Source organism: Siniperca chuatsi, linkage group LG15 (genome assembly GCF_020085105.1).
Source record: "Siniperca chuatsi isolate FFG_IHB_CAS linkage group LG15, ASM2008510v1, whole genome shotgun sequence".
Lineage (NCBI taxonomy): Eukaryota > Metazoa > Chordata > Actinopteri > Centrarchiformes > Sinipercidae > Siniperca > Siniperca chuatsi.
In genome coordinates this window covers 9537627-9560762 of record NC_058056.1, presented here as the reverse complement: position 1 = coordinate 9560762, position 23136 = coordinate 9537627, and the positions used below count along the sequence as shown (strand labels likewise).

Here is a 23136-nt window from a genome sequence, read left to right as displayed (position 1 = left end):
AACATATTATGTGTGTTCAGCTCCTGCAAGTGTCTGACATGAAAATATGTCAGGCTTCCTGCACACTGCACTTGGTGCACTCGACAACGCTTTGCTCTCTGCATCTTAATTCACAAAAACAGAGCCCCAACATCTTGTTTTGGCTGTGTCACACACTGCAGTGTAGACTTTAGAGCAGAAAATTACTAAATATTTTTTTCTGTAACCACTATGGCAGTTATATTGGTTTGCACTCTATATCAGTTTGAAATAGTTTGCATGTTCTCCCTGTGTTTGCAGGGGTTTCATCCTCTAAAGACATACAGGTTAGGTGAGTTGGAACCTTTGCAATGACTACAGCTCTAAATGTGCATGTGAATGTTTGTCTGTTAGTATATGTTAGCCCTGTGACAACACCTATACTGGATCAAACACTGCCTCTTACCTGATGCATGCTTGGATACACTCCTTCCATCACCACCAACAGGATAAGGTACACAAAATGGATGGATCTTCATTATATAAATGTGACATTTTGTAACTTTCTTAAGTAAAAAATACATTGCTGGCCTCATGTTCTGCTACTGGAGGGCTACCAGCAGCCCTGAGAGATAAGTTTGCTGTCATTGCATGCACAGACAATGGTGGCAGATTCATATTGCAAGCAGCCAGAGTTGTTCTTGTCTTATGTCTTAACTAACCACTGTGAAGATAAATGTCTGGAACATTTGAACAAGCCAGGGCAGCATGAATTTATCAACTTGCACATACAGGTTTTTTCAGTGAAAGGTAATTGGAATGTTCTATTCATGGAGAGACCCTGTTCTTAATCTGTCTCTCGACCTGTCTGTCTAGCTATTGTAGTAGATGTTGTAGTAGAGAACAAAGCTTGAATGTTAATTCAAAAGTAGCATTAATGATGCGCCAGCTTGAGAGGATGTCAGCTTGGTTAGGATAAACAAAGTGTATAATTCATCAAGTTTTCATGAAGACCTTTTGTTGAAAACAGATTAGTGTTACACTTCTGCCCTCTTGTGGCTGAAAACAGTACATACTGCAACCTAAGGATCTTACTGTCACACCACCCACACAATTACACTCTCACTGTACAAGCTGGGATATATATTGTTTAGAACAGCAGTTGGTAGGCCCTAATGGGCTTCAGGTTGTTAGCATGGTAATTGTTTTGGCTTGTTGAAATGCTCTGAAAGTCTATAGACTGAGACAGCAACAAGATGCTGTTGTAAAAGTTGAAAAAACAGGATATGTGTGGCTTCCTTTGTTAAGCCATTTTCACCTGTTCATAAGACAAATATTTATGCAAAAATAGAACAGACAAACATGAGAGAAATGCAGTCTTAAACATTGAATTCACGTTGTACGTTTACACTTGTGCAATAATGGTACTGCTGTAAATACTGTGAGAACAACATCAATTTGGATTGCATAAACTGTCAGCTCCTTTAAATTTCAGTTTTAGAAAGAGAGTTTTGCTCAAAGAACATTTATTCCAAAAATGATATTGCAAGCACAGAAAGTGACCTTGCCCTGGATGAAAATGGCAATACAAGTGCAAATTTGAGCAAAGCGTACTGCAGTGATTACTCCAGGCTACTCACCTCCTCTTGCTGTCATTGTAGCCAGTTTAGTTCATGGCCAGATTACATCATGAGTGTTTGTGTTCTTAATTGCTTTTGTCTTTAATCGCTGACTTTTTTATCTGATAATTGATCCCACCTAGTCCCAACATATTATGTGTGTTCAGCTCCTGCAAGTGTCTGACATGAAAATATGTCAGGCTTCCTGCACACTGCACTTGGTGCACTCGACAACGCTTTGCTCTCTGCATTTTAATTCACAAAAACAGAGCCCCAACATCTTGTTTTGGCTGTGTCACACACTGCAGTGTAGACTTTAGAGCAGAAAATTACTAAATATTTTTTTCTGTAACCACTATGGCAGTTATATTGGTTTGCACTCTATATCAGTTTGAAATAGTTTGCATGTTCTCCCTGTGTTTGCAGGGGTTTCATCCTCTAAAGACATACAGGTTAGGTGAGTTGGAACCTTTGCAATGACTATAGCTCTAAATGTGCATGTGAATGTTTGTCTGTTAGTATATGTTAGCCCTGTGACAACACCTATACTGGATCAAACACTGCCTCTTACCTGATGCATGCTTGGATACACTCCTTCCATCACCACCAACAGGATAAGGTACACAAAATGGATGGATCTTCATTATATAAATGTGACATTTTGTAACTTTCTTAAGTAAAAAATACATTGCTGGCCTCATGTTCTGCCACTGGAGGGCTACCAGCAGCCCTGAGAGATGAGTTTGCTGTCATTGCATGCACAGACAATGGTGGCAGATTCATATTGCAAGCAGCCAGAGTTGTTCTTGTTTTATGTCTTAACTAACCACTGTGAAGATAAATGTCTGGAACATTTGAACAAGCCAGGGCAGCATGAATTTATCAACTTGCACATACAGGTTTTTTCAGTGAAAGGTAATTGGAATGTTCTATTCATGGAGAGACCCTGTTCTTAATCTGTCTCTCGACCTGTCTGTCTAGCTATCTGTCTACCTATCATCTATGTCTGTATGCATACTATACACAGCTGTGGCAGGTAAAATCTCAGGTCACCTCAAGTAGAGTTTCATAAAGGAACACCCTATGCTGACAGTAGTAGTCTTGGGCGTTTGCAGATATCATAAAAGAACTGGAACTTCTTCTCTCATTCTTTCTGTTCCACTCAGACTCAACACTCTCTGACTGGTGAGGTAAGATTAAGATCTTTATATGCCAGTGACATTTTAAACAGGTCAGTTCACGTTTTCACTTACAGTTTAGCAACTTGCAGTATCGTCATAGTTGTTGGTGCAGTTTCTAATGTGTAATCAATGTTGTTACATGTGAGACACTGAAAATTACTTTTGCAATCTTATGTAACTGCCAGAGGTGTGGGGGGCCTGCACTCATTTTCTTCTTATTATAATGTTTTATTTTGTTATTTGTGGTCCAGAAAAAAATCTAATTGAAACTGAAAGTAGAATTTGGAAAATAAAAGCCTCAGTGTTAAATGTATTTTACTGTACCTGCAAAGTCAGAGTAAATAGAAAATGTATTAATTTTAGATTGTTAAAATGCAACTTTTAAATACATTAATTGATGTATTTAATATAAGAGCGGGTGAAAGGTGCAGAATGTAGGAGCAGACCTGTATGCATGATGTGATATAAAAGTGGGAAGCTCACTGCACTAATGCCAGCCACTAATGGTCATTAGGAAATGTAAATATTCATTTTGCCTGTGGTAGTATTTTATTTTCAGTATGTGCTCCATGCAGCCATGGACCATTTGCTGGAGATCAATAGGCATGTTGCAAATATCCGGCTACTTTGATATCTCAGGTTTCGTCAACAGTTTTGCTGTTGATGATATTTCAGGGGTTTTTTATGCTGTGCTTTTGGCCTTTTTGGTGTGTTGGTGTGTGATTCAGTGATGTCTTGATCACCCATTAGCAACCTTCTGGGCCATGTGCAAAAACACCACTGCAAGCTGACAAATTAAATAGGCAGTTTTGCCCAATTTACTGTGCTTCCATGTACCCTGAAATTGCTCACAGTAACCATAGCCATGCACACTGATTTATTTGGAGACCTTATTTCTCCTCTTTGGCTCTTTCTAAAAGGCAGAATCACCTGGGTAGAGAATAGAAGCAAACAGGTATGTCAAAGAAAGATAAGACTTTAACACAAACAATAAGTTATTGTATAGAACCAGCATGCACACTGACTTATTTAGATATCTTATTTTAAATCTTTGGCACCCAAAAGGCAGAATTAAACTGTGTAGAGAATGAAAGCAAACAGGCATGTTGAGGAAAATAGTACCTTAACCTCAACAATAGGTTATAACAACCCCACACCTTATTTTTACTTTACTTATATTTTTTCTGCATTATATAATTTTTTACTACCTATTGCTTATTATCAAAATAATGTAATGTACTTATTTACAGTTGTGGAAAGTAACTAAGTACATTTACTCAAGTACTGTAAAATTTTGAGGTACTTTTACTTCATTTAAATTTTATGCTACTTATACTTCTACTCCACTACATTTCAGGTGGAAACATTGTACTTTTTACTCACATTTATCTGACATCTTTAGTTACTAGTAAACTTTACAAATTAAGATTTTACAAACATATGATCAATTTATTAAACATGATACTGTGCTATAGATTAAATTATCCAACAGTATATAAAGTAGTTAAGTGTTCTCCACCTCCACCAGCTTAAAATTATTAACAAAATTAAAACATCAGTAATAATACTCCAATAATATGATATATATAATAAGATTGCTCTCTGAAAGGGACTATTCTACCCAATAAGTACTTTTACTTTAATACATTACCAACAATACATTTTGTTGGTAATACTCTTGGTAATGTACTTTTATTTAGGTGAAATCTTGAATGTAAGACTTTTACTTGTAACAGTATTTTAGTATTGCTACTTGCTATTTTAGGACTTCTTCCACCACTGCTTACTTATATACATTACTTAATTGAATGTACCTCTTCCAGTGTTCAAATTCAAGAGTACAGTCCGATGCAAAGTATCAGTGCCTGCTGTTCTAATTATTCTTAAAAGCAAACTTTTTAATGTCAAGATTGTTCTTGATCCCCTTTTTCCGAACAGAGCTCACACACTGCAGCAATGCCTCCACCTGGTGTGTGTATGAACATCATCAATGCACGTCACAAGAAAGATGGTCATGGGACCATCACCAACCCTGAGAAGTTCCTCAACCAAGACTTCCAGCAGCTGAAACAGTACTTTCTCATCCAACGGGTAAGGTACATCGATGAGATGTTCCCCCCTGACAGGAACTCCATCGGCGAAGGGTTACTGAGCTCTGCTGACCTGGCCCGAGTGGTGTGGCTGAGACCAGCGGTGAGTGTTGGCCAAAAACTGATCCCATATTACACTAAATGTTGATGGTTTAACAAGCATGTTTGTTGTCATAGTCTTCAACCAGCAGACAGCTAAACCGATTAAGTTGAAATTAGAACCCAGCATCTCTGTTGTGTGGTAAACCTGCATGATTTACCACATGGTGTTGATTCTCAGTTACATTGACAGTACTAGCAACCCTTTCACATAACCATCACTGAACCATTTGGTTCAGTAATACTATCGTATGTATTTTTAGGGATAAACAGCAAAGGTCAAAGACAACCCTGACAAAGCTTAGCAGGCCATTATTATAGCGTATTACTGTACTGTTATCTGACAGTAACAGTTAGGCTAATATTAAACCTTTAAAACGTTTTGTGTTGTCAACAATTCCTCCGTTTCAGAAACTTGTTCCCAAACCATCTTTTGCAGTTGATGGGGTCTCCAGGTTTGACTTTGGTCAAGGCTTGGTTGGTAGGAAAATTGCTTCATTCATAATAATCCACAAATTGGGTTTCCAGCAATGCTATTTTGAGATGCAAGTGCAGACAACAGCCGAGAGAGCAACAAACACATTGGTACAATATTTTCTGATACGTAGCTCTCTGCCCTACTTTAGTCTGTTTTCTGCCCTCTCGGCTGTGTTAGTATTTTCGATAGTTTGTAATAAACCCTTCTGTACACACTTTACAATCCTGCCTTTGTCAGCTTAGTAAACCTTTCTGACAACTCAATGACTATTTTTTAACTCAGGAAACTGCTGGTTTCTTGCGTCTATCGGTGCTCTGACATTCCAGAATTACATCCTTGAACAAGTTGTTCCTTTCGAGCAAAAATTTGATGAGGACTACTGCGGGCTGTTCCACTTCAGGGTAAACCAACAATCATTCCCAACAGTGTTTGTCTAAATGTGTCTTGTTCTGCTAAATGGTACATATCTCATTTTGCTCTAAAACTCTTCATATTCTCTCCTTTCTCAACTATTCAGTTCTGGAGATTTGGAAGGTGGGTGGATGTTGTCATTGATGACAAGCTACCAACAATCAATGGCAGACTAATCTTTGTTCACTCCAGAGATCCAACTGAGTTCTGGCCTGCTTTGCTAGAGAAAGCCTATGCCAAGTATGGAAAAATAGTGTATTATTTCTTTGTCATAAAATGCCTCTCAAAATGAGATTTGTCTTATTTTTGGAGTATCCCTGTAAGTAATTTCACACCCATTTGTGTCAGAGTGTGTGGTTCCTACTCAGACATGAATGCTGGAACTCCTGCCGAGGCTTTGGTGGACTTCACTGGTGGTGTTCACATACGTCTCCATCTGTCAGACCCTCCTCCAACCCTGTGGGAAATGATGCGCAGAGCTGGCCAGTCCAAGTCACTGATGGGTTGTAGTACATCACAGGGGGTAAGCACCAATATACCACACAAAACCACACACTAGCTTGTTGTTTTTGCTCTTATAAACTGTGTTTAAACTGTTCGGGGTGTTTGTCTGTCCAGAAGACCAGGCGCCCATTCATAAAAGCATCTTAAGGCTAAGATGATCTTGTGCAGAAGCACATAGTTGTTTTCTACTGGACCCATCTATGTAAAGGAAAAGGAGATTTAAACAAAATGGAGGAAAAACTCATCATGACATTTAAAGGCATCCAAAATTTTCTATGCTATAACTTTAATTAGCTATATTGGGACTTAAAAGAGAAAAAATGATGTACATGACACACATGTATTAGCCTAAGCAGGAAATGAACTACTTTACTGTGCAATGTCAAAAACTTAACTGCCCAATCAGAGCTGAATACACTGTAAAAACTGTGATTGGGGTTAAATTAAATTTACTAAATAAATAATAGTAACCTGTAGTCTTAAAAGGATAGGTACTGGTATTTCCCTCCATCTGTTGAGATACAGCCAACATATCAACCATTGTAGGCAAGATTTCAACTCAGCTCAGTGTGCAGTAGTAGGTGATAGGTGTGAGCGGCTGTTATTTCAGAATGAGAATCAGAAATACTTTATTGATCCCGAGAGGAAACTCTTTTGTTACAGCAGCTCACTATCACATCAGTGCACACAGGGATATAAGTTCTAAGCAAATCAGAGTATAATACACTATAATACAGGCAAGAAGAAAAAAGGAAAGCTAAAAGTAGGAAAAAGTAAGACAACGAGCAACGACAGAGCTACGGCAACAGGCAGCATGCACGTTGGCGTATGCGCACTACATTTAGTGGTAGCCGGTCTTTTTTCTGTAGTTTTACATTTAATTTCATCATTTTACATCATGGCGAATTATTGTGGCGAATATCTGCCTGTCAGGACATCGGGTCCACCGTTTCCTAACAGAAAATGCTTGCTAGCTAGCTAGCTGAGGTGCGCAGTCGTGTTTGGCGCTCATTTTAGACAGGAGGATTGTGTTCCTGGTGATATGAAGGAGTTCAGGACGGGATAGCAACTTACAGCTGCTGCGGTTTCTTCCAACACACAGCTGCTTCATCTTCAGCAGGCGGCTGGTAACGTTACTTCCACCAGCGGAAAATGTGAGCTGTGCACTGTAAGTCTTGTTTTCTAACGCTTGCTAACCAGAATATTCAGCACGATGATTTCAATAATGAGAAGCAACGTGAGGGAAGTATTTATTGTTGTAATGCAGCGTAGCCATCTTGTAAAACTCACCAGCTGATAAAGCATAATGGCTAATGTTAGCTAGCATTAGCATCCTATTTTCGTTAAAACTACATGAGAAGACATAATCAGTAACCTCATTAGAGCCCTGAAGTCTAGTTACAGCTTGGTGACTTTCTTTGCACAGCTAATAATAATAATTATAAAAATATTAGAAACACCTCAGTATGATGTAGTCCGGTACAACTCAGCACTGTGACTATAACCTCAATAATTAACATATAATTGAATTAATACATCTCAGTTTGAATATCAGCAACAACTGAGCATTGTAAGCTTCGTACAGGTAGATTTTATGACAGGGCTGTTGATAGTTTAATTTAGGTTGGCTGTTACATTTTCTTTTAACATTTTGTTTCTGTTCTGAAACAGGTCTACAGAAAACTTTGGATACTGCTGCAAAGGAGAGGGAGGACCTGAAGCTGTGGAGGCCAGCCATTATTAACCATCTGTACTGGCCTGCAGCTTCTACTCTATGTGATGGTGAACCATGTTCAGAACATCCATGAACATGGCATGCTGGAACCAGATACAACATACCTTGTTCAGTATGTGGCTAAAATTAATGGTCCAATCTTTAGTAGTGCTGGTTGGTGCTTGGTTTATTTTGGTACCAGTGCACTCCAGCCTTAAAAAATATTGTGGTGGTAAATGTCCCAGATTATGCAAAGAATTATTTGTTATTTTATACAGGAGATGCAACACACCAAAACCTGTAATGTAAAAATCTGTTAAATTCTCCAGCTCCATCATGTATGAAGCATCTTTTTTTTTTATTCTGCTGTTTCAGCCCAACAGCCATTTTCAGGATAAAGAGTAAAAACACATGAACAAGGCGTTATACTAATAACAAAAAAACATTATAACCCTCATGAAGATAGTATTTATTGCACCGCTGTTGTATTGGACTGCTTTAGTTTTTAGCTTGGTGTACCTACTAAATTGGAACTAAGTACTTATTGTATTTGAATTTCCTGTCCTGTCAATGACTGATGGCACTTTTTAGTCACAGGAAAATTACAAGAAAATTAGGCTTTACAAATGTCCTATATGTTGTCTGTAATTCTGGGTTTATTCACATATGTACAACTTAAACTGCAGTACATACTCAGTCACATTTGTTTACTTGTAAGATATCTGAAAAACCTGGTAAGAGAGATTTAATGAAATCTGTTAAACAATTAGGCCACGGGCCAAGGATTGCGTGACATGCCTTTACAAATACATTATCTCAGATTTTTCTCAAACACTGACATAAATGGGGTGCATTTCGTGCAACAGCTATGACAGCCCCAGGTTTTCTTGTCCTAAGGGTTGGGGATCAATTTGAGAGATTAAATTAGGACCTTCTCCTTTGGCTGTACAGTCTGAAATGCACAATGTTCTTGTTATTTTAGGATGCTGTTGAAGACAGTGTGTCACAGGACCTTGTTGTACAAAGGATGAAAATCTACAACATCAAGACTAATGAGTCAGAGGGTCCCAACAACACTGGTATCGTGGTAGAGGGCATGACATTTCTGACTGCTCTGGGTAACTTTCCAAGGGCTTGCTCCATGCTTGTTGGGTGGGCATATGCAGTGAATCTTGCCTATCCTAAGGAGCTCAGGTACACGTTTGAAGTCTTCCAGGAACTCCTCCTCGAGCTAGATTGTTCAAAGCCGTCCCCAAAAGTGAACAGCCTCAAGAATATGCACTGTTCACTGCATCCCTGGTTACTGGTCAACAGCAAAAGCAGAATTAAAGCTTTGAAACAATCAAGGGCTGTTAATGCTAAAAGTATAGATTATTGTGGATGTGTTTTTCATAGAACAAAAACTTGTCCATTAGTTCCCTGGGCATGTTTCTTTTGTTTCTTTGATTTTCTTCAAATTAGTGTCAGTATCTTAAAGCGAGAAAAAAAAACTTGAAATCAGATGAATTTTGGAAATACTTTGAAATGTTTGTTTTCTTATAGCCCCTCCTATTTTATTGTTGTATTTTGGCATTTTGCACTTGAAAAATGTTGTCTAAACATGTTTAGACAAAGTTTCACAAATAAATGTTTACCTGCTGTTCTTTTTATGCGTGGTGATCTGTTGACCCAACTGTGGCACCAAGAAGGCATGATATTGGGTAAATTAGAGATAGAAAAATGATGGCAACAAAGTGACATTCAATAATATTGATTAGATTTAAAGTCCTGTGATACCAATTAAAACTTAAATTTAAACAATTCATTTAGGTACAGATAAATAAGAATAGCAATGTCAATGTTTTGAATTAAGCAACAATGTGCTAAAATCTGAGTTGATATAATTTATTTTATGCAGTGAATCCAAATCATTTTATCCAGATATTTAGTAAGCTTATATCAGTTTCACCCAGATAATTAATAAATAAAAATCAAATTCCCTTTTTAATCAAAGTTATAGTACTTCTAAATCTATCCAGTTATATTACATGTCACTTTGTTGTCATAATTTGTTTAAGTAACCATTGGTCACATTTTTTACATTATATGCAAATTACATGCTTAATGGCATAAGACAGACTCATGAGCGGCTGCTTTTGAATCTGTATGGCATAAACCATGCTAGTGAGCCAGCATGCACGATACCTGGGCACTCGCACATCTACATGGAATGTAGTAAATATTAATGTTATTGATTGCAGGACAAGTGAAAATGTCTTCCGTGATAAGGCTTTATTGTACAAAGAATACAGAGATGAATGTCATTGCAGGTCAAAGTATAAAAAGGGTCAATTACAATTCATGTTATATTATAGCACTATGACCGGTGTACATGTAATCGTACAAAAAGAAAGGAAAACCAATGGTCCTTTGTAAGTGCTTTGCTTTAGTTTTCTCTCAAATACCTGACATTTGAGTGTTTTCTGCAGAATTAAACAATGGGAATACTTTTGGGTTTTGTTTCTGTCATTATAAAATATTAATAGAAAAAAAACAAGATCTAGAGAAATAAAAAGATATGGTTAAAACAATTAGTCTTGTTGTAATTTACTTTATTATAGTCTGTTTGCACAGGTTATTAGTCCGTACGCGGTTTATTAATAGTGTTTTTCAGTAGCATCATTGTTTTTGTAGCACTGTTGAGCCTCTACCTATCTCCTACACATGTTGATGCTTAACTTTATACTATTATATATTTTAGAAATTTTCTTCTGTTAACTTCATTTATTATGTGGTTAAAGAAAAGTATGACTATCTGAAATGATAACATATACAGTTCCTATTTCTTGTAGGAGACATCTGCCAACACTGTATTACCAAATGGATTGGTCCAAGGCCATGCCTACGCTGTCACGGGTGTGAAACAGGTGAAGAATTGCATTTGTTTTAAAGGCATTGTAACAATACAGTATACAACAGTTCAGTGATCATAAAAGTTGACCTCTACTGTATAGTAGTATATAGTTAAGTGTAGTTATTGTGGCAAATAACGATTGTGTTTTCTCTGATGATTGCTGGTCAGATGATGAGCCGAGGGAAACTAGTAAACCTGGTGCGTTTGTGGAACCCGTGGGGCAAAGGAGAGTGGAATGGAGACTGGAGTGATCGGTAAGAACCACACTGAGTTCAGTGAGTGTTTCACAGAGAAATTGCTTAGATTTGCTGCCTTATTTTTACAAAATAGCACATTTAAGATGTATTCATTGTCACACACAGGCACATTTCTTAAGAATGCTTTGTCAACAATTTGCGTCTGCTTCTTGATGATAATCTCAACATGCTTTTGTAAGTCATGCATGAAGGGGTTCAGGACATTTGGAACAGAGCCGTGAGAAGCCTTTCATGTCTAACAATAATAACCCTCTCAGTATTAAACTGGTTGCGCCAGTTAAACGTGAAACGTGACCAGGGAAGCCACATTCTGACAGGTCTTAAATGTCAACTGTTAAAAAAAATCAGTTGTAATGAAAAGCAATGGAATTTATTTAATTTCAGTCAATGTTAATCTATGCTAGTACAATGGCATTGCTTTTCACTTTAGCTAAATAAACCACACCCAGAATTGTAAGTGTCTTAATCTCCTAACCTTAACCAAATTATTACTTGCCTAAACCGTACCTAATTCTTAACCTGCACACAAGTTAAAATGATGTTTCCAGTTAATGCTGGTGTCTCATACAGTCATCCAGTTGGTGCTAGATGAGTCTTCAAATAACTGGTGTCTATGAAAAATTAGCTGTGTGCTTTTTAAAGCATAATCTCCTCAGTTTTATTTTTGCGTGACAGTGCTAAACTGGCTAAGCATGCAAAGGATGTTTGGAACAGAGCCCTGGGACGTCTCTCTAGCTGTCTCAGTGTCTTGAGGGTTTTCACAAACTGGTTTTGGCAGTTTTCAGTCTAGGCAAGTAAAGTTTTGTTGGACAGCAAATGCAGCTTGTTTGTGAAGAGAATATGTGTTGGCCTTTTCAGTTTTATGCCATGCCATGGAAATTATAGTTGGTTAGCAATTACACAAAATCTGTTGGTCACTCAGCTCTACTAAATGGACTTTAAACACTGCTCCAGTGATTTAGTAGTAGACCTAGACCTAAAAAGTAGGTCAAAATTAATGTGGAAGAGGCTGAGATATCCTGACTATTAGTGCCTAGTACTGTATGAGTCAAGCTCCAAAAACACTGGATTCCACATATTCCATAATGCAACTTGACAGTTTCTTTTTCTGAGACCCTCCCTGCCTTTTCAAACTCCATGCCCCAAGTTTACAAGTCATTCTTTACACTACTGAAAATGTATAGTCTTCAAACCCAAGCTAAAATACCTTTGCTCCTCCAAAGGTACCACACTATGCCAGGATTTGCACTTGTACATCTGGTCAAAAACAACCTGCCACACCCATTTTTTCTTGGCCCTGAACTGTCTGTTATTTCACATGTTATGTATCATGCATACATGAGTAGAAAGTATATATAGTTGCATATTATTTTTTCCTAACCCTAACTGTGACTTGTGTCAATGTTAATAACAATTTCTAACAATATTGCCTCTCCTTTTCCTTCACTGACACATTGTATCTAAAGGTCGCCTTTGTGGCAAACTGTGAGTCCTCAAGATCGTGAGATGTGCCTTTCAGTGATTGATGATGGGGAGTTTTGGTAAGCACGTTGAAATCAACAGTCATTTCTAAAAATGCAGAATGCAAAATGTTTTGTGACATAGTGGCAACTACAAGACATCAGTGAATATTTCAAGTTTTATTTGCATTTTTTCACAAAAAACAATTTTGCATTTATGCAGATTACATTTGCATGTCTTACCTCAGCTGATCAATACAGTATAAAACATTTTTTTTCTTTGATTCGTCACTAAAACAACAATGTGTTATCAAACTATCTCTGATGTCAACAGGATGACCTTGGAAGACTTCTGTAAGTTATACAAGGATCTTGACATCTGCTGCCTGTGTCCCGACTTCCTTGATGGAAGCTCTTCTTGCCATTGGAAGACCTCCTTCTACGAGGGCAGATGGGTGGCAGGAACCACTGCTGGAGGATGCATGAATAACCTTGGTACTTCCAAAACTGTCCCCTCAAAAACAGTATATGGAGACTGGAGGGTGGCATTTTGAAAATGTTTAGATTTTTACAGTTTATTACATTTCTCATTTTTCATTTTCTAATTCATTAGTAAAATCCATTAATCAATTTATAATAGCTTTATAAATGTATCAATTTAAAAATGCCCCCACCTATTGTTATTCTTTGTCTTGCTTTTATTTGGAGGATAATCATGCTCTTTTTTGGAACTACAGTTCCCTTAATTTGGGGGCTGTAAACAGGAAGCATAAAGTTGCCATGGAGTCAGTCACTTAGCTTGTAGCAGGGCTACAGCTTGAGCCCTGTTTCTTTAAACCTATATTTGTTTATATTTTGGCAAATTGGCACCATTTAAAGTATGCCGAAGTAGCTATTAGCAGTTCATGTGTTCTACACTATCTAAATAACGCAAAAATGCCCCCAAAATATTATAAAGCAATCACAAAATAGAAACCGCAAATGTTAAAGCAAGATACAAATGTGAAATGGAAAGAGCAAAAAGTAAAATTTAAAAGCCTTTTAAAGATTCATTTTGTAATTCCATTTTAAGATGTATTATTAATTTATCATTTAAGATGAGATGGAATATGGAATTAATTTGCAAATGAAATTATATTTTATGAAATTCAAATTTAATGGATCAATTTATAATCGCTTTTTGAAAAAGTGACATAAATGTATTAATTAATGATAATTAATCTCTTTAAAAGTCTATTATTATTCCACTACACCCACCAGGTTCCATAACAGGGAAAGCAGAATTAGCCAAGAATGGATGAACTGGCTGCAAGATTGTTTTTTTACATTCTTCAGATTCATCCTTCTCTCGGCAAAATGGTAATATGCTAAATAGTTTCACTCTTTGCCTTCCAGAGAGCTTCTGGACTAATCCACAGTATCGGGTCAAGATTGATAAACTACTCAGTGAATGTTCTACGAAACAGGGTGAAAAAAACATGCTGGTGTCTCTCATGCAAATGCCTGACAAGAGGAACAGACGCCTGGTCCATAATCTCCACATTGGATTCTCTGTATTTGAGGTAAATATTATCCATTATTGTTTCTATCACAGTGTGAGGACTATCATGGATATGTCATGCTAATTAAATAAAAACAAAAATGAAACCGTTCTGTAGGCTCAGCCATTCTGTGTTATCATGGTGAACGAATATTAGTGCTGAATCAAAGAGTTAGCATTTACAGTTTTGTGGCTCATGTCACTTAAAGCTAGGGTAGGTAATGTATTTCAGAAGTATTTTTTTGTTATATTTGTTGAAATTCTCTTTACATCCCGAAATGCTCTGGGAAAAAATTAAATAAATCTGGTGTCTGTGCCTGTCAACAACATAAAACATCTGCAACAAGTTCTTGAAGTAATTTTGAATGTAGCATATTCCAAGTCTCAAGCATTCACTCAGTTTTTCATAAGGACCTAAACACGTTTGTTTTTATTAGAATTTTACCTCTATAAGTGAGCATTAATTCCATGATTTTTATTTACACGTTTTCATATTGTCATCATTTTACTTGAACTAATTTTGTTTTGTCCCTAACATGAATTCATTTTCCTCTGATTTCTTCCAAGGTGACCAAAGAAGTAAGTAACATTTTTAGCGCATCCTCATACACAGTATATGCCCACCTACATTGTGGTGCTATGAAGATTGATATGAATTGCATGGAAATGAAATATCTATTTATTACTTCTATTACAGTACGAGGCACAGAGGGGGAAGTTCCCAGCCTCTTTCTTCAGCAACAAACCTGTTGCCCAAACTAAATCCTACATGAATGCGCGTGAGGTGATGGCGTTTGTAATGCTGAAGCCTGGTGAATACCTGATTGTGCCGTCCACCTTCAATCCTAATGAGACAGCCTCCTTCATCCTGACCATCCTCTCCAAGGCAGAGACCCATGTCCAGTAAGTCACTCGCAACTTACTAATGTGCCTTATATAAACTTAGTTGTACAATGAATCTACAAGAGTGCGCATGCGCCAGCCCGCATGCTGCCTGTTGCTGTAGCTCCGTAGCTTTGTGGAGTCCTTCAACACGTCTTCAACCTGAGCCTGAGTCTTCAAAGGGTCCCCATTCTGTGGAAGACATCTTGCCTCGTTCCTGTGCCGAAGACGCCACGTCCCAGTGGCTCCAAGGACTACAGACCGGTGGCACTGACCTCCCACATAATGAAGACCCTGGAGAGACTAGTGCTGGAACAGCTGCGGCCCATCGTCAGACCCCTCCTGGACCCCCTTCAGTTCGCCTACCAGCCCCGGCTGGGAGTCGAGGACGCCATCATCTACCTGCTTAACCGCATCCACACCCACCTGGACAGGCCGGCAAGCACGGTGAGGATCATGTTTTTTGACTTCTCCAGTGCTTTCAACACCATCCGGCCTGCCCTGCTGGGAGAGAAGCTGGCAGCGATGCAGGTGGACGCCCCCCTTGTGTCCTGGATTGTGGACTACCTGACTGGCAGACCACAGCACGTGCGGCTGCAGCACTGTGTGTCAGACAGCGTGGTCAGCAACACTGGGGCCCCTCAGGGGACTGTCCTCTCTCCCTTCCTCTTCACCATCTACACCACGGACTTCAGCCACCACACAGAGTCCTGCCACCTTCAGAAGTTTTCTGATGACTCTGCTGTGGTGGGATGTATCAGCGGTGGTGATGAGACGGAGTACAGGGCTGTGGTGGGTAACTTTGTTTCATGGTGCGAGCAGCAGAACCATCTGCAGCTCAATGCGACAAAGTCAAAGGAGCTGATTGTGGATCTACGGAGGGCCAAGGCACCAGTGACCCCGGTTTCCATCCAGGGGGTCAGTGTGGACATTGTGGAGGACTACAAGTACCTGGGAGTATACTTAGATAACAAACTGGACTGGACCAAGAACACTCAGGCTGTTTACAGGAAGGGCCAGAGCCGCCTCTATTTCCTGAGGAGGCTGAGGTCCTTCAACATCTGCCGGACAATGCTGAAGATGTTCTATGAGTCTGTGGTGGCCAGTGCTATCCTGTATGCTGTTGCATGCTGGGGCAGCAGGTTAAAGGTAGCGGACGCAAACAGACTGAACAAACTGATCCGTAAGGCCAGTAACATTGTGGGGTGGAGCTGGACTCTCTGGCGGTGGTGTCAGAGAGGAGGATGCTGGCCAAACTACACGCCATCTTGGACAGTGTCTCCCACCCGCTCCATGACGTGCTGGCTAAACAAAGGAGCACCTTCAGCGGAAGACTCATCCCACCAAAGAGCACCACAGAGCGCCACAGGAAGTCATTCCTGCCTGTGGCCATCAAACTATTTAACTCCTCCTCTAAGGATTAGTCTGTTTGACCCTAGGTCACTAAACTGGTCATTGAGCATTACATCTCCGCCATAATTAATAATAATTGTGCAATATTCTGTTTACTCCTCAAGTGCAATATTAGTTTTCCCTTGTTAGTTTTTCTTATTTATTGTTACGGATATACCTCAATTACTCTCGACAGTACATGCACCTCCGCTTCTACTATTATTTATTACATAATTAGTGACATTGTATTTATACTGTACTTCACCATCTACCAGTAAACCCACTTGGTACTCGACACTTAGTTTATCTTATACTTATACCAACATGTTACTTAATTTATTTATTTCTGACCTGTTTATAGTATATAATATCGTTTTCTCCTGTGTGCACTGACGTAAAGGCGAGCTACTGTAACAAAGAGTTTCCCTACGGGGATCAATAAAGTATTTCTGATCTGATCTGATCTGAAGCTAGCACGTCCTGGACCAGTCTCTCCACTGTACGCACAGAGAAAGAACAAAGTGATATCAAACTCCTGGTGAGACAGTGAACAAGCTGCCCTTTAGTAACTGTAATGTCATAATTGAATTACAAATTGTAATCCCTTACAATCGCTACTGAAAAAAGTAATCACATTGCTGGAACTCTTTATGAAGTAACTTTGTAACGCGTTACTGCCCAACGCTGGCCACAAGTAATGAACTGATGTCTCTTGTCTTTCTTTCAGTGAGAACTCTGGTGGCCATAACTACGAACATATGGAAGAAGAGGTGTGAAAGATTTTAAAATATATTGTTGATATTATTTTGGTATTGCTGTTGTGTTACATGTTGTTTGCTATGTTGATTACATGGATAGCACATGACACATACATATTGCCCAGTGCATTAGTTTATCTGGAGCTGAAAGCACTCAATCTTCTCAATCTGCAGCCCATACCAGTCGCAAATGCAGCAGATGACGAAAACAAGAGAACATTGTTCCGTCAATTCTCTGACAAGGTAATTTGTGTGCCTTTAAAGCAATAGTTCAACATTTTGGAAATATGCTTTTTTGTTTTGCTGCAGTCTCCACCAGCATAGAATCCAGGAAATGACTGGTCCCAGCCAAGAAATAGTCAGGCGCAAAATGGAGAATTGTTATATTTACGCTTTGGTTTTTGTATGGATTAAACAAACAATATATAAACAATGTAACGTGTTAGTTTGTGAGCTTTAGAGGTGCTGGTAGGAGGATTTTGTTACCTTAGGACAGAGCCAGGTTAGCTGTCTCCACCCTACAGTTTTTGTGCTAAGCTGAGCTAACTGCCCGCTGGCTGTAGCTTCATATTTAGCATACAGACGTGAGTGGCGTCGATCCTCTTAACTCTTGGCAAGAATGCGATTAAGTGTATTAGAAGTATTCCTCTAATGAAAATATAATTAGGCTTTGGATGTCCTTTTAATATTGAAACACTCATGTCTGTACTGTATTTGCTGCTGTTTGTCTTTTCTTCTTTGGGGTTAATGTCACTGCTCCGCTGGATCAGGAATTTTAAATGTTGGAACAGAAACGTGTTTTGTAGTCTTTTAACTACACCTAAGTGATTTCTATCAAACCCATAAGGTGTAGCATGCTATTATTACCCCTAAATATAAAGGTAACCGTGATTATGACAACCAACATATGAGCCCAATATAAGTCTTTCCTTGTTTTCATTTCATTTCCAGTATGATGAAGTGGATGCTGAGCAGCTCAAGAGGCTTCTAAATGACAGAATCCTGAAAGGTTTGGAATGTAAAACTCCATCAGGCTTGACAGCATATAAGCTAAGAAAAATATTCAAATTTTTTCTATTTTTATTTAGGTGACTTGAAATCTGGAGGCTTCAGCATTGATGCCTGTCGCAGCATGGTTGCTCTGGTAGATGTATCCTCTTACGTGATATTCATTGTGAATTGGTGTACTAGACTAGACTTTTTCTCCATCTCAGCTGCTAATTTGCAAAAGGAAGAATGTCTCACAGTAAATTTTGTTACATAAAACACACAAGTAGTGTACATGGCAAAACCTGGCCTGCCCTTTTGATGGTTTCACACATATGAACTGATTTAAAGGTCAGGCTAAGACATGAAAAAATATGTACAGCTCTGATACCTTAATGTTGGGTTAGACATCAATTACCGGCAAACTGAATGGTGAGGAATTTGTTCATCTGTGGAAGAAGCTTGTCACATACAAGGTAAAAGGAACCAAGTGAAGGTCAAAAATGTCATAATAAAACAAACAGAACTGATGGCTTAGTGATAATTACAGACTTTAATTTCTGATTTAGAGTCTGAAAGATTTTCCCGATCAGGGTTTTTGTGCAGTGTTGAGCTCAGAGTTTCACATAACTTAATAACTGTCTTCTCTTCAACCAGGACATTTTCTTCCGCACTGATGTTTCGCAAACAGGAACACTGTCATTGAGTGAGCTCAGGAATGCATTCAAGGCTTTAGGTAAACAATCAACCACTTCTTTTTGTCTGTTATAGATATCCTGGGATTTGTTCCCCTTATTTTAAATCTTGCCAACTGCTTTTAGTTGTTTGCTTTAAAAAAAATGTTTTGATGCAAAACAATGCTATCAAACAATGTGCCAGATATATAATGTACACACCAGATCGATCAGGAAAGACAAGTGAATTAAGTAAAGATAGTGTTTGTTGAAACAGATGATGTGAGGTGTTAATCTTGACAGAGTCTTTGGCGCTTGGACTCCGCGGGGAGATTTTGGTAATGGAGGGCATCTGCCCTGAGCAGCGGCAGAATAACTCAAGATGATAGGCTGACAATGACGGTATGTCACAGTGTTATTGGATAGCTGAGACCATCTGATGGAACAGCTGATATCCGATTTGACAGCCCCAGATAAACAGCAGGAAATATGAGTAAGCATGCGTGAGAGGAATGAATGGCAGGATGGTATGAGAATGAACTACGCCTAAACATGCAGAAGTATAGTCTTCCTGACTGAACTTTCGCTAGAGCTTCATTTGTGGAAGAAGTACTCAGAACCTTCTAAAAGTTCCAATACAACAATGTTGTAAAAAAACAAATGTTGTGCATTCCAACTCCTAAACTGTAAAAGTTCTGCCACAGAAATCTGTATTCATATTTTGGATTTTTTTGGTGAAATATTGGAGAATTTTACATCTTTGAGAGTTATTTAAATGAAACCATCTGAGAAGTTTAGAGGGGAAATATCTTTTTGGTGGATCTGCTAACAGCTCATGGACACCTGAAATGTGACGAAGGGCTCCAAGTAGACATTGCGTAAGGGGTCACAAACCAAAGAGTGGAAACTGTAGGAAGTACAGACTTTGATGAGCCAGCTGAGCTGAGCCTGATAAAGTAAGTTGCATATTGTATAATGATATTCAAAGATACATTAAGATCCTAATTTCTACAAGTTTGATTTTTAGTATAGTACTTGCTGCGAGGGGTTCTACATTTATATAATGGTGGTCTGTCGCAGCAATTAGGGTTATATTCTTGAGTCTACAATGAATGAAATGCACCTGGCCTGCGGGTATTATTGATGAATTGCAAAATGTTCTTTTGCTGCATTAGACAAGATTTAATATATTTTGGCAAGAGTTAATTGGCTATACTACAAACCTTTAATTCCTAAGGAGTAATTACTCTACAACACCCTTGTCTGTCAACAGTATAAGCTGAGCTGTATTTTGATTATGTAATGTCAATCCTCTGCTTTTGTGTTTGACAAACTGATTTTTACAGATTCATAACAGTCTTTCCATTTGGAATTATCCAAATGCAAACACAGGACATTTTGACTGGTCATAGTAGGAAAAGCACAGGTGTTACTAATGACATTAACAATGGGTCTGTCCTATTCATGTGCCATGACAGTGCGACAGTGTTATGTCTTAATGAAATAAAAAAAGAATAATTGAAAACAGCAGTTAGTTGCAGCCCCATTATAAATCATGCCTAAACTTTTGTCCTATGTATGTTGGCCAGGAAAGGGGATCAGCGATGACATGCTGAATATGATTGCTCTGCGCTACGGTTCCTCCTCTGGATTCATAACACTGGAGAACTTCATCAGTCTAGTCCTTCGCTTCGACTGCATGAACCGTAAGTCAATTTGCAGACTGAGATCTGGTAGGGCATTGCTAGCCATTCCGAGGTCTATGCTGAAAACCAAAGGAGACAGGGCCTTTGCTGTCAGGGCCCCTACACTCTGGAACAATCTGCCAGAGGAGATCAGGCTTGCATTATATTTTTATCTTTAATTTTATTTTGACTTGTTTGTTTGTTTTATATTGATTGTTGTAAAGCACTTTGTTACCTGTATTGAAATGTGCTATACAAAGCTGTTATTATTATTATTAATGGGCAGCGGAGACATGTTAGTGTACAAGACTGCAAGGATCTGGCTGTAGAGGAGTGAGGAGAAGTGAACGCAGAGGCAGCTGTCGCCATGATAATTGTGCTACATTAATTAGTGATAGGATGTAGCAAAACAAAAGTCATGTGAAAGTGTCACTGAATATTGTATTAAAGCTTAAAACTGTTTGACACGCAAACACCTGTGGATCAGACAATAAGACGGTGTAGTCCCTCATTCGTCCAGGAGTGTTCTAACGTAGAAAAGGTTGTATTATCACCTTGGTCACGCCAATCACATGCTAATCAGGTACTTATCAGTGATGAAGTAGATGCAGCCAGAGAACAATAGGCCTGATTACTGATTACTGGGCCATCTTGGAAACTATTAGGTCAGTTTCAGGTGAAACTAGCTATTAACAGATACTCAGACAGATTCCTTCCTGAGGGCAAGGCTTATGTAACACAGAGTAGCTTAAATTTCTAGTTCCCGTCCCATTTTTTCAAAATTGAGAATGTCTTCCGGATGGGAGCCGAAACATCTTGATTCTGAAAACAGTGTCCAGATGACTACGACTGAAACCTTTTCTACATCAGACAATAACTCATTCACTCATTTAGTCATTCCATGGACAAAACATGGAGATAGTGTCTGTCCCCTGACATTTTCTCCTCCGCCACCAGGTACACAATTGTGGTTTTGAGTGAAACATTTGGATGGTTTGTCATGATATGTGGTACGCAAATTCATTTTCCCCTCAGGATTAATAGTAATCACTTTGGTGATCCTCTGATTTTTCATGTAGCGTCTATCATCAGGTCAAAATTTCAAAAATACAAAATACATGTATAACTGACATAACGTGACCCTCAGCTGTACTTTGTTTAGTGCTAATTAGTAAATGTTAGCATGCTAACACACTAAGCTAAGATGGTGAACATGGCAAACAATATTACTGCTAAACATCATCATCATTTTAACATTGATATTGTGAACAAATTAGCATGTTGATGTTAGCATTTAGCTCAAAGCACCACTGTGCCTAAGTTCAGCCTCACTGGGCTGCTAGCATGTAACATTTTAACATGGTCATTTCAGGTTAAATTGGAATTTTGAATATGTGTACAGGGTTAGCAAGGGAATGCTACACCGTACTAGTGTTCCATTGGGTGGGCTACAGTAACTTAGAGTGTCCAGTGCATTCTACTGGCAGCACACCATTGTTTTACATATGAGGCAGTACAGGAGTGCAGCAACAGGCATAGATGAAGCAGTCATGTGGATGAGAGTGACATTTTGAACTTGTGTCATTGCATGTGACAGACATATCTGACTCCCAGTCCTTGCCCTCACAGTTTCTGGAGTAATAAGAATTTGTGTCTTTCTCAATAGAAATCTTCAGCCAGTTATCCAATGGAACGACCATGACTCTTCATGTATCAGAGGTAATAAAAGTTCTTCAGAGGTGTTATAAATTTCTTGAAATTTGTAGGTAGTTTAAGAATTAAACCTTCCACAACCTGCACAGCTGTTGATTTGAAACAGAGGGTGAAAGATATCTTATTGGCATTTGTACTTTGAACATTCCCCTAGTGTGTTGACTGTGTTCTAGAAAATATGGCATGCTTGTACTACATTTGTAGTTTTCTGTGATGAAATGATCACACTTTCAATCAGTGCTACAGATACAGTGAAGCACATTAATAATATATCCCTCCTTAATTTGCAGTGGATGTACCTTTCGATGTACACTTAACATGACAGAGAAGATGAACTGCAGCATTCATTTGGAATTACAGCAGCAGATGATGTAAAAGAAAATAAATGCAAAATGTGTTCTTCTGCAAATGAGCTATTACATGGTATGAAAAAACAGGGTATTTACGTCAACTTTGTCAATGTTAGTAGTGTAACTATCTTCTCCTCTTGTTTTTTTTCCTGTTTTTTTTTAGGTGGGAATAGGCTTCTTTAATCACTTTGTACTTTACAAAATAATGACGTCATCCAAACAGTTTGTTTATATAAACATTTCTTTCATCATAAATGCCTTGCAGACATCTTGAAATGTGACATTTTCTTTGTGAAATGTGCTTATTAAATATGAAATACACAAAAAATCATGGCTTTAGAGATGTTTTCTACATTTAGGTGAGAATGTGTTGCCTTTTGATCAGTTTGTTGTGCTTCATAAAGATCTTTCATTTGTCACTTGAGTCCAAACTTAATAAGCAAAACAATGTCAAATGACAAAAACACAAGCATCAGATATGTATTACAGTG

The 23136-nt window shown here is 38.5% G+C and overlaps 1 protein-coding gene across 1 annotated transcript; it reads left to right on the top strand.

The window, feature by feature from the left end:
• Positions 1-412: 412 nt before the first annotated feature.
• Positions 413-22683, top strand: LOC122861757 (calpain-8-like). Its single transcript, XM_044166611.1, has 24 exons — positions 413-472; positions 2004-2034; positions 3679-3713; positions 4697-4951; positions 5359-5428; positions 5708-5826; positions 5943-6076; positions 6185-6359; positions 10886-10960; positions 11116-11201; positions 12671-12745; positions 12999-13159; positions 14060-14226; positions 14772-14783; positions 14902-15107; positions 17206-17248; positions 17411-17479; positions 18188-18245; positions 18325-18386; positions 18631-18699; positions 18881-18959; positions 20487-20603; positions 22249-22301; positions 22586-22683. Exons 1-24 carry the CDS (start codon positions 428-430, stop codon positions 22610-22612), a joined length of 2223 nt encoding a protein of 740 aa, XP_044022546.1. The 5' UTR covers positions 413-427; the 3' UTR covers positions 22613-22683.
• The last annotated feature ends 453 nt before the right edge of the window (positions 22684-23136 follow it).